At 45.3% G+C, this 23,072-nt stretch overlaps 1 protein-coding gene across 2 annotated transcripts in view; it reads right to left on the bottom strand.

Moving 5' to 3' along the window:
* Nucleotides 1-23,072, bottom strand: part of CACNA1D (calcium voltage-gated channel subunit alpha1 D) — a 1,031,608-nt gene that overhangs the window by 599,458 nt on the left and 409,078 nt on the right. For both annotated transcript variants that reach the window (XM_085624624.1, XM_085624625.1), the window contains exons 17-19: nucleotides 18,724-18,793; nucleotides 17,680-17,749; nucleotides 15,403-15,538 (exon numbers count right to left, since the gene is read on the bottom strand). In XM_085624624.1, the coding sequence (XP_085480750.1) occupies nucleotides 15,403-15,538; nucleotides 17,680-17,749; nucleotides 18,724-18,793 (276 nt within the window). The remainder of the gene's footprint in view (nucleotides 1-15,402; nucleotides 15,539-17,679; nucleotides 17,750-18,723; nucleotides 18,794-23,072) is intronic.

Raw genomic sequence — 23,072 nt, 5'->3', positions numbered from 1 at the left:
GGACCCAAACCACACACCTGCATGCACCAAACGGCGTTTTCTCAAAAAGATCTCCGCTAAAGTGACCCTTCGGGGGACCCGTAGGGCATTGCAGCGCCGGCCCGACGAGGAGCAAACGCCCAATGATGAAGCATGACATCCTTCGGGGTGTGTGAGGGCAACATGAGAAACTAAGGAATGCCCTCCCCTATCCTTAGGCAGTTGGGCCTAATATTAGCCTAGACTTTTTCGCTTCATATCTCCCTTTATCTCTCTAGGAACAGTGTCTCCATTTGAATACTATAGATATAACTCGGAGCACAGACACTGGACCATAACTAGCTCCCGGTCCCCCTCTTCCTCCTTCTTTTTGTACAGATAGTTTATTTCCTAACTACTGGTAATTTAGCTGTACCTTCCTTTGTCTTCTGAGAGTGGCCTTTTGCTTGGCCGCTATTGAAAAAATGTAAGAAAGGTTGACTTTAGAAAGCAGTTGGTCCTTTCTTTGTGCTGAGTATCAAGTATTATTTTTACGATAAGTCTGCTTTAGCATCAACTGTTGGGTATAGGCATGCCCCCTTAGGCTGACAGCTGACAAAGTCATTACACAACACCTTTCAACCAATCAATCAAGGATTTATAAAGCACGGCAAATAACCCAGGAGGGTCTCGAGGCGCTGGATGTTGCAAGCTGATTTATGGTAATCTTGTTCATTCAAACAGCCAGGTCTTGAGTCCTTTCCTGAATTGCCAGAGCGATGAGGCGGCCCTGAAGTACAGGGGAAGGTTGTACCAGGCTTTGGCTGCCAGGTGTTAGAAGGAGCGCCCTCTGCTGTTACATCGGGGGATCTGGGGGGTTTCTGCGAGAAAGGGGAAGGTGGATCATAGGTGTCTGGTTGGTTGGTGGAAGGTCAAATCTTGACCTGGCATCTCTTCTGCATTGGTAGCAAGTGTAGCTTCTTGAGATGGGGAAGATGTGGGTCTGTCTGGAGAGGTCGAGGATGAGTCTTGCGGATGAATTTTGTATTGTCTGAAGTCTCTTCAGGAGGCGTGCGGTGAGTCCTACGTAGAGTGTGTTCCTGTAGTCCAGCCTGCTGGAGACAAGGTCCTGCGTGACGGTCCTTATCTGTCTTGGTTCTCTGGTTGACTCGGAATACAGATTGAGAGGGGTCCAGGAGGTTGTTGTCTTCAAGGTGTTCAGTGAGTACTGGTTGATTGCATTCTCGAGAAACTTCACTGGAAAAGGGGAGCAGGGAGTGCGACGAGGAGTTCTTCACTTCTGTTGGGTTGGCGGATGGTTTCTTCAGGAGAGGCCTTACTTCAGCGCGTTTCCAGTCCTCAAGGAGGGAGGCCAAGAATATCAGGACTTTCTAGAGCTCATTGCTAATAGCATTGCTCCCGAGGTTGAAGATGTGGTGGGGACAGGGGTCAGTGGGTGCTCCCAAGTGCACTGAGTTCATAAGGGAGATTGTGGCTGGAGATCTTAGAGGGTCCCAATGGGTGAGCAGGTGTTTGGGATTTGTGTTCATGGGTGTGAGCAGGCTAATCCTATCAGCGGTGGGGGGAGTTGATATTTGAAGTTTTCATAGACTTATTCTTGTCGTAGAAGAAGTCTGCCAGGGTGTCACAAAGTTCTTGGGAGGGGGTGATGTTGTTCTGAGCGAATGCGGGTTAGGAGAACTCTTTCATGATAGTTAACAGCTCCTTGCTGTGGTTTGTGCTGGCTTCTATGTGGTCTGCTAGGGCGTTCTTCTTAGTTTCTTTAAAGGGGTTGGTGGAATGGTTGAGTGCTGCCTTAAAGTTGGTATAGTCTCCTGTCTCTTTGCTGGAGTGCCACTTCCTTTCAAGTTACTAGCAGTTGTGTTTGGTGGATTTTATCTCTTCAGTGGGCCAGCTCTTTTAGCAGGTCCTTTGGATTTGACCGACTTGGTGGGGATGATTGTGTCTGCATATTCTGCGATCCACTGGAAAAAGTTCTTCACAGCCAGCTCTGGGTTGGATGTGGCATCTGGGAGATGGGTGTTGAGAGCGTTGATTATTTCCTCTGGTGCATACATGTCTACATTGTATAGCTTCCACTCTTAGGTCTGGCCAGTGATGTCTGCCAGCCTTATGTCATAAAAATAATTTAGAAATAAAAATTACACACATATATACATACATTGAGGGGCTTTGAGTCAGCTCTCTTCAGTCATTGGCCTGTTCAAGTGTCACTCACGGTTTGTTTCCACTCACTGCACCATATAGCATGGGGAAATGGGTCAGCTCAGTACAGCAACTTGCTCTCTTGCACTGTGAGAGACAGCACATTTTTCAACTGCCTAAAAAGAAGTGAACTGCACTGCCAGGGCTAGTGGGCTAATCTTTTATGTTGCCAATAATTGTTTCTTTCCAGTAATTCAAGTATTTCAAAACCAATACGTAAGAAATTGTATTAGTTGAGGGGAGTGAGAGCTCCATTCAAGTAATAAATACAATCCTTGTCAGGGTAAACCACAAAAGACACAAAATAAATCTGTCCTTATCCCCCTGTTAGCTTGGCACAAAAGCAGTGAGGCTTAACTGGGAAACAACTTTTTTGTATTTATGCAGCACTCAAACAGTAATAAAGTGATAAGATAACACACAAAAATTCCAAAGCAATTTAGAAAAACGGAGTAAAAGCTAATAAATTAAATGAAACCAAAACAACCATACTTCAATCACCAGAAGGAATGCGTTACTTGCCTGTAACTGCAGTTATCCAGTATTGGTATCTTTCATAGATTCACATGCCTGAATCATTCCCCGTCGTCGGGATGGGAGTCCCCGGTACATAAATAAAGTATTGTCTCATTATACATATAGAGTATTAGGCCAAGGGCCTCACCTTAGTAACATATCCATGTCTTTTTGTAAAAAGGTCCACACTTTGGAGTAGAGCCAATCAGCTATCACCACCCTATGGAACCTTCCTGAAAGGAGCTCTAGTCGCTCAGATTTTAGTAAGCACAGTGCTAAGTAGTTGTATCACTGCGAGACCCAAGAGAGTCCTTCCAGGGGAGGTGGTTGGGTTGCATGTGAATCTATGAAAGATACCAATACTGGATAACTGCAGTTACAGGTAAGTAACACATTCGTTATTAGGTATCTTTCATAGATTCACATGCCTGAATCAGAGTAGTAAGCAATGATAAGCACATTTCGAATGGTACAGTATATATGAATTCACCAGATAACAACATATCAAAATGAAAATAGAAAGTACCAAAAAGCAATGAAATAGCATAGTAAGAAACACAATAGACAAATGTGTAAGAAAGGATGGTGGGATGAAAGGAAGGGCTCACCTCTAATGAAATAGGTGACGGAGCACCACTTGTCCCACTGCAGCGTCTCTCATGAGTTTCGTATCCAGGCAGTAATGCTTGGTAAATGTATGCGGCCTCTTACATTTTGCCGCTCTGCAAATGTCTGCAATGGGCACACATGCAAAAAGTGCAATTGAGGTAGAAATTGCCCTCGTGGAATGGGCTTGAACTTTGGAATGCAGGGGCTGCCCCGCTTGCTGGTGACAAAAAGTAATAGCTGCGGAGATCCAGCGAGAGATACTTTGTTTAGTGAGTGGGAGACCTTTCCGAGGTCGACTGTAAGCCACAAAGAGTTGGTTGGATTTGCAGAATGTCTTTGTCTTGTCAATGTAGAATTTTAGGCAGCGTTGAATTGAGAAAGCATGAAGTTCACTCACTCGCCTTGCCGAGGTAAGGGCTAGAAAGAGCGCTGTTTTTCAGGAGGGATACTTAAGATCAGCTCTGTGTATCAGCTCAAAAGGGTGTTTCATAAGCTGAGCCAGAACTGTGTTGAGTTGCCATGAAGGAGGTAAAGTCTTTACAGGAGGGAATGCCCTAAACAGGCCTTTAAGAAATTGTTTAACCAACCTATTAGACCACAGAGAAGGGCCTGCAAAGGATCTCCTGAAATGGGATATTGCTGCCAGATGGACTTTAATGGAGGCATGAGCGAGACCAGAGTTCGCCAGATGGAGAAGGTAAGGCAGTATTTGCTCTGGAGAGGATGAAAGAGGGTGTATTTTGTTTGACTTGCACCAGATGCAGAACCTCTTCCATTTTAAGGAATATGTTTGTTAGTACTGTCTGCTCGAGCCCGAGCCAGAACTGCTCTACAGTCCGGAGGTATGTCTAGACCCTGGAACTCTCTGAACTCAGGAGCCAAGCTGATAATCTAATAGATGCTGGACTTGTTGGTTGTTCATTGTGAGAAGAGGGAAACATTTTCAACTGGATCGGCGGTTCCAGAGAGAGAATGTGAAGCTCCATGAACCAGTGTTGGAGTGGCCAAGCTGGAGCTATCAGGATGAGCATGCAAGGTTAGGCTTAAAATTTTCTGAGAACCCTGGGAATCAGGGGAATTGGTGGAAAAGCGTATGCAAAGACGCACCATGCGATCGAAAATGCATACCCTAGAGATCCCTTCTGGGGATGCCAGCTTGCGAAGTGTTGGCATTTGGCGTTCTGCTTGGTAGCGAATAGGTCCAGAAGAAGGGTGCCCCATTGAGAGAATATGCGGTTGAGAGTCCGCTGATTCAATTTCCATTTGTGACATGCTGTCTGTTGTCTGCTCAAAGAGTCGGCCAGAACGTTGGGTGTTCCTGGAACGTACTCTGCCCGAAGAGAAATGTTGTGATGGAGCAACCAGTTCAAGATTTTTTGCGACTCGTGAGAAAGTGTTAGAGAGTGAGTCCCTCCCTGCTTGTTTAAGTAGTGCATTGTTGTGGTATTGTCGGTCCGCACAAACACTAGTGAATTTCTGAGCCAGAAGAGCGAGATAAACCACTCGTAGCTCCAGGAGATTTATGTGGAGTTTTCTTTTGGAAAGGGACCACTTCCCGCTGATCTGGAGTTCTTGGAGGAAAGCTCCCCAACCTTGCAGGCACGTCATCTGTTGTGATGGTATGTGGAGAAGCAGGAAGCAAGAAAGGCAAGCCTTGAGAAAGGTTCTGAGGGCAAATCCACCACCGTAGAGCCCTGATCATCTGAGGGGTCACCCGGATGACATCGTTGAATGATCCCGTACATTGGACCCATTGAGCTGATAGTGCCTCTTGAAGAGAGCGCCTGTGAAGGTGACAGTGTGGAACTAGTAGAATGCAGGAAGACATCATCCCGAGCAGGGATTTGAAAAGGCGCACTGTAAGAGACTTTTTGGATCGTATGCGAATCGCCAAGGAAAGAAGCTTGTCTCTTCGCTCTTGTGAGGGAAACGCTTTCTTCTGGGTCGTGTCGAGAGTAGCACCCAGGAAAGTTATACGCTGGGACGGACTTGTCCTGATTGAGAGTGAGCCCCAAGCGATGGAAAAGCAGTAGACAGGCGTCGGAAGACCTGGAAGCGCCTTCTAGAGAGGGTGCTTTGATGAGCCAGTCGTCCAGATATGGAAAGACCTGATGGTGTTGTTTGAGATATGCGGCAACCGGAGAAAGGCATTTTGTAAAAATGCATGGCGCCGATTTGAGTCCGAACGGTAGGACACGGAATTGGTAATGTATCCCGCTACTGCGAATCTCAGAAATTTGTTGTGATTCTGATGGCTAGGGATGTGAAAATAGGCATCCTGAAGGTCTAAAGACACCATGTAGACGTCCGCATTGAGAAGTTGCAGTACTTCCTGGATGGTAACCATACGAAACGATTGCTTTTTAAAGAATTTATTGTGACTTCTCAAGTCTAAAATTGGTCTCTATTTATTCTCCTTTGTGCATACCAGGAAAAAACAAGAGTAAAATCCCTTCCCCCTTTGACGAAGAGCAACTCTTTCTATAGCTCCCTTCTGGAGCATAAGTGAAAGTTCCAGGCGTAGAGCACGTACATTTTTGTGAAGCATAGGTCGGGTGGGGGATTTGGGGAGGAATTTGAATGAACTCTAGTGAATGTCCGAATTGAACTAGTTGCAGAACCCAACGGTCCGTTGTTATTTGTTTCCAATTTTGTAGGAAGTGGGAAATTCTTCCTCCAACCTTTGAGGGCGGAGAGGAGATGGAGACCGGCGGTAGTGGAAAGTCATTGTCGCCGAGCAGCGTCTTTCTGACGACCTCCTTTGCCATGAAAGGAGGACTTAGTGTAGGTTGATTGGTGCTGTTGACGTTGCTGGTATTGTGGCCGATATTGCTGATTGGAAGAATAGGAAGATCGGTGTTGGTAATCACCTCTTGCAGATGTTTGTCCTCTTCCTCTTGAGCCCCGAAAAGGTGGGTTCTTGAATTGAAGGGTACCCAAAGCTCTAGCTGTGTCAGTATCCTTTTTTATACCCTGAAGAGCTTCATCAATGTGTGTTCCGAAAAGAAGCTGACCATCATAGGGCATGTCCAAAACTTTTGTTTGCACTTCTTCCGGTCGGAATGAAGTCGCCTTCAACCAACCTTGGCGCCGTAGTACAGCTGCGCCAGCCAGTTGGCAAAATCCAGTAGAGGCGATATCCATCACACAGTCTATTATCTCGGATGCAGAACGTTCACCCTCCAGCAAGATCTTTTTTGCTTCTTCCTTTGAGTCATCTGCCAAGGCCGCAAGATATGGAGCAATATCTGTCCACATCTGCCTGTTATAGCGTCCTAACAGTGCCAAGGAATTGGATGCACGCACTGTTAATGCGGACATTGACGAGAAACGTTTTCCGATATTATTAAGCCGTCTACCGTCTTTGTCCGGAGGAGCGGTCAGCATAGTGGAAGGATTTTTCGATTTCCGCTGAGCAGCTTGTGTGATGACTGAGTCTGGTATGGGATGTCCGGTTAGACAAGCTGGAGCAGTATCTGGAGCTCTGTATTTTTTATCCAGACGAGGCAATACTGGGGACACCGAGGAAGGGTTTTGCATTATTTTAACACCCTGATCCCATATATAATCTATTATAGGGATAGACCTGACTGATTTTTTAAAGGGCTCTTTAAAATCATAGAGGAAGCAATCCTGCTGGTGTGAAGGCATAGGTATTTGGAAACGCTGCGCCGCTCTTTCCACTATGTTGTGAAATCCCCCAATGTCCTCAGGAGGCGAGTCAGCTTGAGCGGGCACGGGGGAAGCTGGACGGGGGAGTACATAATCGTCCCACTCATCACAGGTAGATTGGGAATCTTGAAGTTCCCCTTCCTCATGTGGATCCTCCTCCTCATCGTCTGTAGAAAGAGGAGGTGGTGAAGTGACAGGCCCAGACTGCAAATTTAAAGGGGGAGGCTGCGGTCTAGGTGGTGGAGCCACAGCTGGAGGCAGAGACGTTGCAGAAGTTGGAAATCTCTGCTTATAGTCCGTAATGAGGAACTGCAGATCAGAAATTAAAGAGGCAGGCAGACAAACCATGGGAGGTGGAGGCGGATGGTATTCTTCAGGATAAACTGCGTGATCCTCCTGTACTTGATCCTCATAGTCTGAACTGTCCTGATACTTGACGTTAAGTTGAGTTGGGCTTGTTGCTGTCCTAAACATACTGTCATCATGAGAATCTTCTTCCTCCAAAAGGTGTGCTGGAGGCAATAGCTGGACACTACTAGGGGAAGTCAGGGCCGGCGTCAACGTACGTTTTGCGATCTTCAGATGTATGTACGTACTTTTTAGATTGGAATCCGCTGTCTTCAACGCGCCCGTCGTCGACGGTGTTTTCGTCGTCGATGGTGTTTTCGTCGACGGTGCCGTCGTCTATGGAGCCTTCGTCGACGATGAAGTGGATGTCGACGGGACAGTCTTTGTCGACGGTGTCGTCGTCAACACAGTCGTCGGCGATCGCAGCGGCGACCGACGGTAGTTTGGATGTCGACGATGACTTCTTTATCTTAAGCGTCGACGAGACAGACCTACCGGCCGTCGACGATGGAGTCGTCGACGTGGATAATGAAGAAGACGCGACAGAAGTTGAAACAGTCGTCGTCGACGAGGTCACACACAAGGCTGTAGATAGAGATTTCCTCATCGGCGAGGCCACCGTCGATGAGGCCGTCGTTGACGGGGTAGGAGAAGGCTTTTTGAAGGTGTGAAGAACCTCCTGAGGAGAAACCTTTGCTGAAAGAGCCTTGGGATGTACCTCTGAAGACTTTTTATGCGCCTTTTTTTTGAGGTGGCTGCGACGAAGGGCCTGGAGAAGCCTCCCTTGGTCTTATCTGAGAGGACTGAGAAGATATGAGAGAGCCCTCACTCTCCTCAGAAGACAGTACTTGTTCTTTGTCTTTAAGCCTCTGCAGCCAAATTAAGAGGCGTCCCTCACGATCTTTGAGGGTCTTGGAGGAAAAGGTACGACATACCTTACAGTCTATTGAGGAGTGATCCGGATAAAGGCAGTAGAGACAATCCTTGTGTTGGTCATCCACATGAAGTCTCTTTTTTCCACAGGAGGCACAAGGCCTAAAAAGGCCTTTCTTTGGAGTATCTGCTATGAAGAACTGGAGAACTTCACCCCGAAGATGGAAAATTGAAGTAAGAAGCACTGGAAATCCAAAAATAATGAAAGCTGAGCAGAGCTCAGAGGGGACTCCCTTAGCACGACGTGCGGTAGAAAATCTGAGGGACTAGAGCTCCTTCCAGGAAGGTTCCAGAGGGTGGTGATAGCTGATTGGCTCTACTCCAAAGCTTGTTCCTTTTTACAAAAGGACATGGATATGTTACTAAGATGAGGCCCTTGGCCTATTACTCTATATGTCTAATGAGATATTACTTTATTTATGTACCGGGGACTCCCATCCCGACGATGGGGAATGATTCAGGCATGTGAATCTATGAAAGATACCCTAATACTGGATAACTGGAGTTATGAATTTTTAAAGTTTCAGGTAAAAATAGCACCAAGAAGCACTAAGTGCCATTTGCGATTATCTGGTTTCACTGAATCGGATCAAAGTCACAAGTTCAGGTTGACACTGATTAGCAGAGGTCAGATGCAGGGATCAGGTTCTTTCCAGTGAAGAGTTTACTTTCTCAAAGTACAAGTACAAGTGAGGCACCTCAGCTGGTGCTTCACACTGGAGGTCGTTGTTAATGCAAGGATCCATTGCCGCAGGAGCTTCACCTTGGCAGTTGACACCAGCAGTTGCTGTTTGGCAGTTGTGAAGCCCCCCCAAACTTCTGGATTTTCACCTGGAGTGTAGAGTTTGTAGATTTGAAGCAGGAGCAGTCATGCTGATAGCAGTTAAGAGTCCAAGACGGGGGGGCACCTCTTTGGGATGCAGGGCTCTTCCCTTCCGAGGCCTGCAGAAGGGCTTCGGCAGGTCCAGTTATTGCTGGTCAGCTGGGGAGTTGCATGGAAGGCCTCTGTGGCTCAAAAAGGAGGTCAGCCAACTGACCCTTGGGGGTCACTTCTGGAAGTCCTGAGTTCAAAGCAAGCAGGTCTAGTCTTCCTTCTTTAGACATCAGGGAAGTCCTTCTTCTGAATCTTTCAAAGATCCAGGAGTGTTCTGATGAGAGATTTTGAGGGCACCGTTCTTATACCCAGTGCCAGCATATGGGTGGGGATGTCCCCTTTGTCTAACCTTTCCCCTTTCCTGGGTTTGGCTCAAAATTGTCTAAGGGGTTAAAGGCAGGTAGGCATAGGTGTAAGCTGCATGTGTCAGTGGCAGTGTAGGCAGCCCTTAGAAGTCAGAAGGGTGTGGGCACTGCCCTGAGGCTACCCTTTGAAGCTCAAGAAGGACTAAGGGCTGAGCACAACCCCTCCAGGACATCCTGCTTAAAAGAGGAACACCCTGCCCCATACCCAAGGCCCTTTTGTCCCTATGTCTGAAAGTAATACTCACACCACAGGAGAGCTATTGCAGTCATATGACCTTAGACACTCACAAAAAGGCATATTTGCTTTAGGGAGAAAAATTGAAACTTTCTAAAAGTAAAAACAAGGTTGTGAGACGTTTGCCTGGTATATGCAGTCCACTAGTTATAATGGGCACCTTGCATCAGTCCAAACAACCCTTATTGATGATTAGGTTTAAGACAACCTTTATTGAAAGCTATCCTAGTGGTAGCTCTGGAGAGCAGCCTTCAGGCTAAGTCTTGAAGGAGTGTAAAGCAGCTTGGTTTACCAGATTATAACCTCTTGAATAACTAAATTAAAGGAGAACCACAGAAGGTGTATATAAAATATATGTATTTATTTTTAAACACTCTATACTAACCTCTTTATGAGAATAGAGAGCAAGGCACACAATAATACAGTAAATAGCACAATATACAATGGGCCCCAGGGGGAGACCAAACCAATTAGGAAAGTGGTATAATAACCACGACTTGACTAGACACAGTGCCTAGAGCACGTAGAATCGCTGGGACCCCAAGGAACCACCCAAGGTAGTGACACAGGGGACCAACGGGGACGCGTGCAGTGTGAGAACACAGCTGCGAGCTCCTTACAATCCTATGGGAAAGTCACGGTTAGAATTTTAGAGTTTAGGGACACTTAGTAGAGGACTTGGAGCAAATTCTTTTAGACTTAGAAGGTTCTAAGGCCAGCACCCACGTGAGCACCGGAGTACTCGTGTTACCTAACCCAGGGAAGCAGGGTGCATAGGTGTCAAATGGTGTCGGGAATCTTCGATGTCGTCAATGGAAAGTTGCTGGAAAGTGCTGCTGCCGTGGAAAGGAGAAGTGTCCGGTGTGAACCAAGCCTGGATCGAAGATGTGAAGAACCTGAAGCAGAGAGGACAGAGTCTGGGTCACTTGCCAGTGACCAGGGCCACGATAGACGAATGCCCACCGATGTCGGGTGTTTCAGGTGCGATGAGGTGAAGCTTGACTCCACTGCCACGGAGACCAGGAGGTGTCGACGATGACCATAGTCTGCAGGTGAGATGTCCCATGAAGGATGTCGAGTGCTGGGGGGTCGGTGTCTGGATTGGAGACCAACAAGCCTTGGCAACAGCAATACATGCAGTGAGAGTAAAACAGCTTCAGTGTGGGCCAGCAAGGTCCTGTGGACTCCCCAAGCAATGGAGAGTCAGGGCACGTCTGGAGCAATCAGGTAAGCCCATTGAAAGTCAAAGTACCCTTTTCAGTGACCCACAAGTCGACGGACAAGGGATCGCGAAGGGACCTCGAGAAGAATCACTTAATAACAGCCCAATGGTCACTCGAGGAGTGTAGGCCAGTAGCCTTCGGTGGAATCACTGTTCGGGGTCTGGACTGCAAGTAGCCCAAAGCACAGCCTCAGGGATCGCCAAGAAGCATACGCTGCTGCAAATGTGCATGGTGTCCAGGGGTTCGGGTTGCACGGTCCCCACTAGGGCTTTGGATCTCAGGATTGCTGAGAGCATGGATTGGCCTCGGGGAAGCTTGGAAACCCACCTCCTGTGTTGCAAAGTCTTCGGAGTCCTTCAGGAGCTGCGTAGATGCAAACCAGACAGATGCGCCTTTGGTGCCTGCCTTGCAGGGGAGTAACTCCTTCCCTCCAAGGGAGATTCTTCGGTCATCCAACGTCGTGTAGATAGTAGAAGTTCTGGAATTCTGTAGCAGAGTTTCATCCAGGTAAATCTAAAGTCCTGTAGCCAGGAGTTCCTACTTTATACCCAAGGAAGCGGTGGGACAAACTCTGGGGACCCACCTATGGGAGGGTCAGGACAGCGGGGTGGCTACACCCATATCCTTTGTCCAGTCCGCGCCAGAGCAGGGGCTGGTAGCCCCTGCAACTGGTTTGTGCTGGACTATGTACAGGGACACCAAATGTGCCCCCAGTGCAGACATCAAAGCACTCTTGGAGTGCACCCACCCAGCCCCAATATACTAAAGCCTGTCTGGGAGGGGGTTACACCTCCTTGTGACAGGAAACTTATTGTCCAGGCCTTCTCTGCCGGAGTTTCGTCCAGCAGCAGGAGGGCAGACTCATGTCTGTGGCTGGCAGCATCCATTTTGTGATGCCAGGGTCTGTGAAGCTGGTACCGGGTGTACCGGTGCTGTCATGTTTCTCCCTCTAGTAGGGTCGAATCATGCCTCCCACACCAGTTACTGGTGTGGAGGTATGATTCCAAGGTGTTTGACACCAAACACAACATGTTTCTATGCAGCCATTCCAAAGTTAGCATTTACCGCGAGGTTATAATGCACAAGAGTATATGGTTTGGCTGCATCACAAACAACCCGGAATAAAGGTTCCGAAGGCTGCAGAGGGGCTCTGCTCATGCATGGGCACCCTCTCACATAAAACCCAGCAACCTGCAATTCAGGATTGATAAGGCCTGCCATAGGGGTGACTGGTAGGTTTATATGTGCAGTGATATGGATAGATATAGGGAACCTATATCTGAGTAAGGGGTGCATACACCAACTTACACAGGCTGCTGTAGCAGACCTGTTGTGTCACTTTAAATGGTCTCCCAGGGATGGCTTAATACATGCTGCAGCCCCTGAGAGGCCTCTGGGGTACCTATGCCCTGGGTATATATGATACTATAGGGACTTATAAGGGTACCCCAGAATCCAATCTGTGGTCAGGGCCGGACTGGCCGTAGCGGGCACCGGGCAATCCCCCAGTGGGCCACACGGGTGGGGGCCGGTTTTGGACCCCTGGGGACCGTTTTTGTTACAGGGCCATTTTTTGCAAAATCAGCCCTGTAACAAAATCGGCCGAAAACCGGCCCTGGCAAAGAGCTTGGCGACACCCCCACCACCCCGGGAAGGGGGGGGGGGGGCGCAGCTGAGCACTTTGCCAGGGCCGGTTTTGGTTCCCAGTCTGTCCTGGTCTGTGGTGTACCTAAAGTACATGCAATTCATTTTAGGGAGAAAGCAGATAGACTTGGGTCCTGATTATCAGGATCCCAGTCAAACTAAGTTGAAAACCAGCCAAACACCAGGCAAAAAGTGGGGGTAACCATGCAGTCAGATTCCACCTTCCTGCAAAGGTGATGGATGATATGCCTAAATTAACCTTAGGCCACTGGCAATCACACGGGCCACATCCCAATCGATTGGTTTTCACTCACCATGGCACCTTAGTTTAAAAGCAGTCATATGTAAATCAGTCTCAAGCCTGCTCTGCATGGGAACAGTCACGCCCGAACTGCGACCCACCTTCCTAATCCGGAACATAGGGAACCCAGGACTGGTTTTGCCCTTATTAAGGCTCTTCAGGCAGGTATAGCTCGGTTCCACTGACACAGTTAGCCCAGGGCCAACATCTAGGTTCTACCACCACATTTCGCCGTCATATGCAAAATAAACACCAAAGTGATTGATGGAATGCTGGAAATAATCTCAACCACTGGTAGTCGCTCAGGCCGCCTCCCAATCCATTGTTTTTCACGTACCATGCCACCTTAGTTTGGACCCGGCCATATGCAAGTTAGTCTTCACCCTCCTCCTCCTCATGCCAGTTTGGCCTGATTGTTCCTGTTGGAGAACGGTCGGGACTGATTTGCTTGTGGCTGGATCCAAACAGAGGTGGCATGGTGTGCAAAATAACGATGGACTGGAATACGTCCCTAAGTAATTACTATTGGCTGAGATTAATTCACTCTTCTTATCCATTACTTTTTTTTGCATACTTTAGTGAACTTTCTAAATGTGGCATTTTTAGAATAGGAGCATAAAATACATCTTTGCCATATAAGATTTTCCCAAACTGAAGTTATCCTTATTAAATGTAATAAGGTAACCCAGTGTTTGCCTATGGAAGAGAAAGCCTTGCTTCAGTGAAAAACGACTTAAGTATACATGTCCTACTTTTTACATACCATGCGCCTATGCCCCTTTAAGGCCCCTTTTAAGGTCTATCTTAGCAGTGACTTATAAGATTTGAAAAGAAAATATTAGACCAGGCAAAAGGTTTATTTTGCCAGGTCGTAATGGCAGTTTAAGACTGCACTACAGGCTGCAGTGGCAGATCTTAGACATTTTTTTACGCAGCTACTTTAGTGGGTCGCACAATAAGTGCTATAGCCCATTAGTACCATTCAATTTACATGCCCTGGGTACATGTAGTACCATTTACCAGGATGTTATAAGTAAATTACATGTGCCAATTGGATGAATACCAAGTTTACCATGTTTAAGGGAGAGAGCACATACACTTTACCACTGGTTAGCGAGGGTAAAGTATAGAGTCCTCATGTCTCCATAAACAAGTCAGCCAAAATAGGGGGGAATTGAGCGGGTGAAGGCGGAATACCAAGAAAAGGATTTCAGGTTTACCACAATCACACCTTTTTTTGCACAAATAAGTATCTTATTTTCTTGGGATCTGCACTGAGACTGAAAAGGACTTCTACACTAATTCTAACTACGCCTGTCTGTTGGGAAGTACTTATACTTATGTTGTTATTTTAAAGTTCTTCTGTTTTAGTTAATTTATTTTCACATTTAAAATTAAAGTGCAAGCCTGGGCCCACCACTTTTAACTGGCAGCAAGGTTTTCTTTAATTTACTTCTTTGTATTGTCGTGGCAAATGCTTGCAATAAAAACAATAATCTCACCAGCCTTACAAGGCTGTACTTATTGGCTCTGCTTGTGCTAATTTTTTGGCATTTTAAACCAGTGACCATTATGGTTGAGTGGCTCTGGGCTATAACCAGTCTATCTTTACTGAACTAGTACTATTCCTGCAGATTATTATTTTATCTAAGATTACAAAGCATCTAATTTCCACTGGACAGAATTCTCTGAATAGTAGTGCACTAAAATTAAGCTAGCACCTCCATTTAAACTATAACTAATCATGCAGTATTTCACATTCCCTCAGGAGTTCATTTCTATGAGAGATTTGGGCCAAAGGCATTAGAGTGCTTTACACGAGAACCAGACATTATACAATTTTTTTTAGGAACAGGGAAGTTACTTGATTTGCCCAGAATCACAGGATGTTGAGCCGAGGACAGGATTTATACCTGATTCCCCAGTTCCATTGTCGGCAGCACTAGCCTCCTGAGATCTATGTTTGTATATTTTACTATGTAATTTACTTTTATGTCGATCTTATGTAACACAGTTATGTATTGTATATATTTTCCTTTCGCTTATGTTCTGCCATTATCTCTACGTGTCTTTCTTGCTTCTTCACTAGTTCTACCATATGTGTTTTCTCCCTTCTCCAATATATTCACCCTCTAACATCCTCCCATGAACAAAAAATGGATTAGCTTTCTTAGAATCTTGTTCTAAACTTTTGGCGAAATAACACAGTATGAATTAACATCGTCACACATATATCTCTGAAGCAATGTTGTGCCAACGGAACTTTGGCAGGGCTATTAACTTAAGTTCAAGGATGACATTGTTAAGCATTTTAGTGAAAATCATTGTCCCAAGAAGGTGTTCTTTAAAGGTACTGCAAAGAAAGACATGATAAGCTACTGGCAGTAGATTTACTTCAGTGTCAATTATTTACATTGCACATCAAAAATCTCAGTCTCATAAGCTGAAAATTACATCTGAAAATTAAAAAGAACAGATAGGTAAAGATGGTTACTTACGGATTGGTATTGCTAAAAATGAAAAAGGAACTGCCCTCAGGAATAGGTGTGATCTTTTCCTTATTCAGCTCTGATATCCTTCGGGGACGCGGGCCAGTTGGTACTTCTGGTTCCTCCTCTTCCTCTTCTTCACCCCCTTCAAATTAAACATAAACATATTAAGACATGAACGCACCTTACATATTTCACTCAGCAGCTGGATTTACTGAGACCCACAAGGCATTTCATTCCTCTTTTTCTTTCAAGTGCTGCTTCATGAAAGCAATCAATAGGACTGAGTGGTCATGCACGGTATTGTCTGTTTCAAGATGTCATCTATGTTTGCTCCTTAGAGTAATAATGCACGCTTATCTCTGGATTAAATCACAGATAAGAATGGATATTCCACGTATCATTTCTTGTTATCCAACAGACATACTGCATGTACTTTGTTTCTATAGTTTAGTATGTCTACCAAACAACATCATGGTGTTATTCAGTTTGTTCAGGAAGCAGTGGCATTTCAAGTTGTTTCCCACTGGAGCGATGTTCCATCAGGGAAGAATAAAAGTCAGTCCCATTCAGGACATCTAGTACACAGAAATACTTATTTTATTATTTTGGTAGCTTCCTTTAGCACCAAATGTTGCCTTGCAGGTACCTCAGAGCTATTTATGAAGGAGACTGGGGATTGCACCATGGCATTTAGATAAAACATGGGCATGGGTGCTTTTCATTGGGAGAAAGGTGTACAGCTGATGCTGTTCTGTTGGACCAAGGGACAAGTTTATCAAACAAAACATATATGTTACAAAAGCCAGTAACTGATGGTAGATGTCAAAGTATAGCAAATAAAAAGCGGGGCCTCTAGGTTTTTCGATGGGAATGGAAATGTGCTGGATAGATAGGTTGTGGTCTCCTACTACTGCACCATTCTGCAAATCTATGCACATTGAGATTGCAAGTGCATACAAAAAATGCAGGACTTCCCATGCACTGACATTATAACAAAAAATAATGCATGGTGGACACTAATAGTGCATTATAATGTTTCAAATTATGTTTGTCAATAATATGCTGAAGAGTTAATTACATTCTAGGGACCAGTGCATTTATTTTGCAAGGGGCGTTCTACGGGCATTGGTACACATGGATAGCATAAGGAATTCTGTGGATGCCTCATTATGCTGAAAGGACTTGGAGTCCTTTATCCGTAGGTATGCGAAACCAGGAAAATCTGAAGTTAGAAGGAATTATAGGTCCTTATTTCATTTCGTGCAGTGATGACAGGGCTAGTACCAACTGCAGTGGCTTCAATGTCTGCTAAACTAAGTTGCTAATCATTGTAAAATTGAGCGTGCGGAAGCAGACAGATTCACTATGAGCGTTTATAGTCGTATTGCACACCATAAGATGCTTCAAGCAGTCTACAGCATACAAAAGGGACAGACGTCACTGACTTAAGGAAATCTAGTATTCATTGATATTGTTCTTAGGTTGTACATCCAGCGACCATAAGTCTTACCAGATTATGTCATGCTAAATATCTTGTCCAATTTAATGGACTTTCTTAAGTTGCACGTATAGTCAAGTTTCAGACATCTCTACTCCTTTACTTCCTAACAAGGTTTTGAATACCTACGTTATCTTAACTTTTCATTGTAGTCAGTACACATAATGCACAAAAGGAGAAAACCTCTCTTGTCCAATCAGGTCTGAATATTTTTCACAATTAGTCAGGGGAAGGTCAGAGAACTAATAACCCAGATATTTCTAACTTCTCAATTCTTTTAAGCCCATCCAAAAATATTATTAAACACTAATTTCATGAGATCCAGATAACTTGTTTATACCATACCAAGTGAGTAGGTACTTCTTTGAGTAAAGCTGTACTTTAATGTCAAGTTTGGGGTAATTCTGTTCGGAATTATTTTCAAGATCGGAAATCAAAGATTCCTTTAGGGATTAAAAAGTGAAAAGTCACTTGTCTACACCCCTTCATTTCTTCCCGCGCCTTGTCATATCTGCATTAAATTTACCATACCAAACCTAATCAGATGAGGTTTTTTGGGGGAAAGTTTGGTTCAGATCCTTTGAACAACACCAAAGTTAGGAAGAAAGCACCAAATTCTAAATAGATAGAAATATTTAAATACCAATATATGTACAGTGTAAACTGATGCATTACAGCAAACTCTTCTGTATCGCATTTAAATAAAAAATAACGTATTTGAATACAAACAAGAAATAGAATTTTAGTGCACAGCACAGACAAATTATTCAGCTTTATTAGCATACCAGGTACTTCACTAGCTGGGTAGGGGTTCTTCTCCTCATTATTTTCTTCTTGAGCCTCTTCAACAACAATCTATGGCAATGGCAAAATAAATATTCAGTTGAATTTTTACTTTGCTAATTAAAAAAAGAAACAATCGCCACATGTGATGCTAAGGCATAACAATATCATCTTCAATCAATAAAATGGATATAATGTTGGTTTGTAACTGTTTGCAGCCCAAGCACATTTCTATGTCCTGAGAAAGCCCACCAGTAAAATACAGTTGCATGAAAACAGATACAACATAGATGTATAAGGGTTGCCTGTTTTAACATATACCATTTAGCAGTGACTCAAAATATTTTTAAATAATATTTTGCAAGTTGCCTGAAAACCTTTGCAAAACTCGAATAACTCTCTTAAATTTTGATACATTAAAGATTTAAAAGAAACAATTGTAATGTTTTATATTGACATGCACAATACTGTTGTAACAAATACCTAGGAAGCTAAGGAGCTATTTAGATAATGTCAGAAAAGAGCTGTATTGTTTACACAAATACATCTCTAAAGTATACTCATAACCAATAATATCACCTTAGCCTTCTGAGCTCATTGTACTAGTAGCTAATAATACTGGTGGTGAACCAATGAAGGTTATCAGCATGGTGGTAGAAGTAAGTTCATGCTGATGATTAGTGGTTAGACAGGGTTGCTTGGCAGAAAATGGGGTGATTTGGCTGCCAGGATAATCTTCATGGAAGGCAACTTACACTTATTGTGATGATGCAGAGGAGGAAGCAAAAACATCTGGGCATTTCCCAAGCATAAAACATGATATATTTACCCTCCATATGGAGCATATCTCAATCCTCGAGGCATGTGAGAGCCTCGGGGTTTCACTTTGTGCACCATGGGGAAGACAAACCCTAGCACTGTAGGTGATAAAACAAAAACAAACACTCAGCAAATGGACTTATTTATCTGAATGTGATTACGGAAATTCACAATACTATGTATTTAAGTAAATATAAAGAGTATGCATAAGGGCAGTTCCAATTTACCTTCGCTTCTTTGGCTTTTTTTTTGTCATCTTCGGGTTTTTCACCTTCCTTATGCTCCAAACTCCCCTTTCTAGTTAAAAGGAAGAGATATATATAATAGTTATTTGTACACATGTTACACTTGACATTATCCTGTAATAGAAAAGTAAAGAATCTTCAGTCAGAACTAGGCTGCACATGATATACACAGATATGTGATTATGCGTAAGATATCAAGAGCTCCATAATGCTTATACAAGTTGCTAAGTCACCAAGGGCAATATTTACAGTTTGGAAGATGGGGTAGTGTGTCAAAATGTCACTGTATTACGAGTGTCAAAGACTAAAATGCACCTGCAACAAGGTAGACTGGACTGGACAAGGCTCTAAGGGCTTAATGTACTAAGGGTTTTAGCATTCACAAACCCTCTGATTCTCTAAATCAGAGGCTTTGCGAATGCTAAAACATTTTTCAATTGCACTAAGGCCATTTAACGATTCAGAAACAATTTTCAAACTTGTTATTGGGTCTAGGAAACTAAAAGGGAACAGTTAAAGGCGCCTCGTTCTTTAAATTTTGGGGTTATTAATTGAGACGGTTGAAAAACCCACCAAAACATTAAACACAAATATTAAACATAATTGTTGTATATATGTGCTTGCTTTGTTATGGCTACTTGGGGTCAGTAGTCCATTCTTTGTGTTTATGTCTCCTCAACCTCCCTCTCTACCTATGAGTGTTCTATCTGGTATGTGAATGTTCTAGTCTTGGCAGTTGATGGTCTGGTCAGCTGGCGAAGTGCTTTATCTCTGCTGTGCTATCTTAATAAATCTATTTTACAACCTGAAGACGTGTCCTGATGCCTATCTAATCTACTTACAACATTTTGGCGACGAATTGACTGACCAGACCAAGGCAGAAGCACAGCGCAGCACGAGAAGCACTTCGCACCAAGAACCCAAGACACCTTGTCATCAAACTTGGGCTGAAAGTAACTTGAAAAAGAAACTGCACACCTCTGGAATTTCGGAAAAATAAAAGTAACCTGGTGTATGAAAGAAGTATTCAACCACAAGAAACCGAGTGAAATACCTCGAAAAGAAGAAATCAGCCACAAGTTATTTAAAGGAGTAAAGAAAGAAAACCCTGAAAGTAACTGGTAAAGGAAACAAGATACCTCTGGTTTGCCTCAAAACTTATAGAAATCTGCTGTATGAGAGAAGTTACAACCAAAATAAGAAGAAACCCACAGAATCATCAAGAAAAGAAGAAATCTGCCGCAAGTTATTTATATGGAAAAGGTTGAAAGAGACTGGTAACCTGAGTAACGCGTCAAAAATCAGCTGAATAAACAAGAATCTGAAAGAAATCGGCCAAACTACTCCACTTGTTGCCTATCCTGTGTCAACACGACCTGACAGGTATGAGGGACACTTTCTGTTAAGCGCAGCCAACGTAAAGAGCGTATTTTTTTTCATTGAAACTGACTTATTTTGTGGTAAATGATATGCGTGACTTAGGCATGCAATAAGAGTTATTTTTGACTTGGACATTGTAAGGAGGGGAGAAAATGACACGGAGCAAGTGAATGGTGTAGCGTGTCTTTGTCTCCGCCTTACCGTTAGGCTTCAGAGAGGTCTTTCCGACGTCACTGCCATCCTGACAATGATGACGTGGTAGAATTCTCTGTGGGTGTCGGTGGAGAAGCGTGACACTCCATGTCTAACGTCATCTGCATTCCATCGCGTATTACTGCCTCCGGGAGAAAGCCTTCCTCGTTTCCAGCGTGTGCACGTCATCGTGCAACACGCAACGTCAGGAAGCCATCTTCAAAACTTTTGTTTGTTTCCATGGTAATGTGATTTACGGGACACCCCGTACGAGGAAATTCTTTATTACCTTGCCAAGGATCAAGGAAAACTCACCGGAAAGTCAAGAGGTGAGTGAACGCAGGCAGTATCTTTGGGAATATATCAAACGCTGGCAGTTCTGTGTTAGAAGCGTCTGTTTTCTTTAAGGATTACAGGTGTGATAGTGTTCACTCACACGGCATTGGCAATCCACGTCGCACTACTCTTTTAATTGCCCTCCCAGCGCAATGACCAGCCATGAATCAATGACAGTTGAGTCGATGTTAATGATTATAATCCATTTACGAGAGCGCTACCTGGTGGATTTTCGTGGGACCTTTTTTTTGTGTTTTTTTAATATCATTTGTGACATGGAAATAATCCTTGAAATTGTAAAACATATGGCTGAATTGCTCTTTTGATCTGCATTCGTAAACTGGATTGAACTACAGCATTAAGAGTACGGCGTTAGAGTGATTGTTTTGATGGTTATGTTAAACAGCACATATATATGGTGAGGTACCGAAGAAGCACTAAAAGGAGTACCTTATTGGTTCTGTTTTTAAGCGCAGTTACAGAGCAGTAAAAAAAAAAAAAAAAAAAAAAAAAGCAGGTGTGGCAGATGGAAGGAAAAAAAATATAGACTTAAAGTCATAAGGAATGAAAATCAGACTTAAAGTCATTAGAGAGGATGCCACCTTTATAAAGTATTGAAGTTGTGAAAATTTTAAAGAGTTAAAATGCAAGTGGAAAATTGCAAAACATATGGGAAATTGAAAGACGCTAGTGGAAAAATTGCTAATTAAATGGGAAACTGAAAGACGCAAGTGGAAAAGTGAAATTGCAAAGTGGAATTCCTATTTAAATTTAAAACTAGAAACCGGGGGGAGGAGCCAAGATGGCGACCGGAGCAGACGCTTGAGCGCCCGGCTCCGTCGGTCCGTGGCCTCGGACTACTATCCTGATGCCCATCCTCGCCGATTCTCGAGGTGCACCGTGTGCGAAGACGCGCTGACCGCGCTGCTGCTTTCCCGGAGTCTCAACCCGCCCGGATGCCCGAGTTCTGGGTGCTTTTGTCCTCGGCACTGAAACCCTGCGCCCTTACGGCCTTTGCCGGCCTCCTGGAAGCTCCGCAGTTACCGGACCAGCTAGCGCTAACCTGAGCCCCGCGGTCCCGATCTCGCCTCGCACCATGGATCGTTGCCGGATGAGCCCGGGGAGAGACGGCCGGACACCTTCTGCACCCTGTGCCTGACGGGCTGGAGCGGTGGGGTGGGCCCCGGTGCGGTGAGTCTCCTGCCCCGCTCTGAGGACCGAGCTGTGGGGGGCTGCTGCCCCCTTTGCCTATTGCCTAGCCAGCGGCGAGGGGGACCGGCGAGAAGATAAGCGACTGTCGGCCTTTCCTGTTGCGGCGTAGACCTGAGGGGAATTGACCACTTGCCACGACCCCCCCCCCTGGCCATTGCACCGTATAGCGGCAAAACATGGCGTTGAGTGCCTGCTCGCGGCTGGGGGGTGATACTCCGGTCTCGCCCGCTGCCCACTTCGCCCTCCCTCTTCCGGACACCAGCTCCACAGTGCCGTCCCGGATTGCTGCCGATGTTGGGGCCCGGCTTCCGCTGACATGCGGCTCCGTTCTGGCTGTCCTGCGGGACTTTCAACTACAGATGTGCGCTGGCCTGCAGGCGCTGAGTGAGAGGTTTGACCCCATACTGTCGGCTGCGGGCCGTGAGCGCACTGTTTGTCATCCACAGGGCGTGGGTCCTCCGGTGCTCTTGTCCTCTTGCGGGGACGCAGCGGCGGTGTATGATTGTGCTACACTGGTGCCTTCATCTAGCGCTCCCGGCGCCCAGGGTCCACCGCTCTCCACCTCAACTGCGGATACTTTGTCCCCCTGGTCATGGCTGCCTGCTTCATTGTTCCCTGTCTCATCGCGTCCGCGAGGCTATCCTGCTGAGCGATACCTAACGGCTTCGAGGGACCGTCCGCGGTGGCCCACTGCTGCCTTTTTGTGGAACTCCTGTACCTTACTTGCCAGGTTTGGATTTTATGTGGTGCAACAAGGGACCTCAATCGATGGTCGGCGGCCATTTCGTGATCCTACTTCCCCATCCTCTCACAAGCGGCCATCTTGTCTTTGTCTGCTCGGGACACGGGGCCTTCACGCAGGAGCTGGTTTAATCCCAAGCCCGCGATCGGGCCAGGGCTAGTCTGACTTCTATTGCTATGGTTTATGGACGGGCTGGCCTGGGACTGGGACTGTATGTATGTTTTGCGCGCACTTGTCGCGACTTGTATCCCTTGCTTAAACTGTGGTGCCATGGTATCTTTGCATGCCGTTTTTGGCGTAGAGGGCTCTCAGTGTGTGGGGGCCATAACTGGCTGATGGTTCGGGGCGCTCTGGTGTCTAGTGGGCTCCTCCCCACCTTCTTTTCTGTTTTCTTCCCTTCTTTACTCTGTTCCTACTTTCTCTCTTCTCTATATTTCGGGTTCCTTGGGCGACAGGCACTATGCTGGGG

Source organism: Triturus cristatus, chromosome 9, assembly GCF_964204655.1.
Source record: "Triturus cristatus chromosome 9, aTriCri1.1, whole genome shotgun sequence".
Lineage (NCBI taxonomy): Eukaryota > Metazoa > Chordata > Amphibia > Caudata > Salamandridae > Triturus > Triturus cristatus.
Note: the sequence above shows the minus strand (reverse complement) of the source record. Positions and strands in the feature narration are given on the sequence as shown.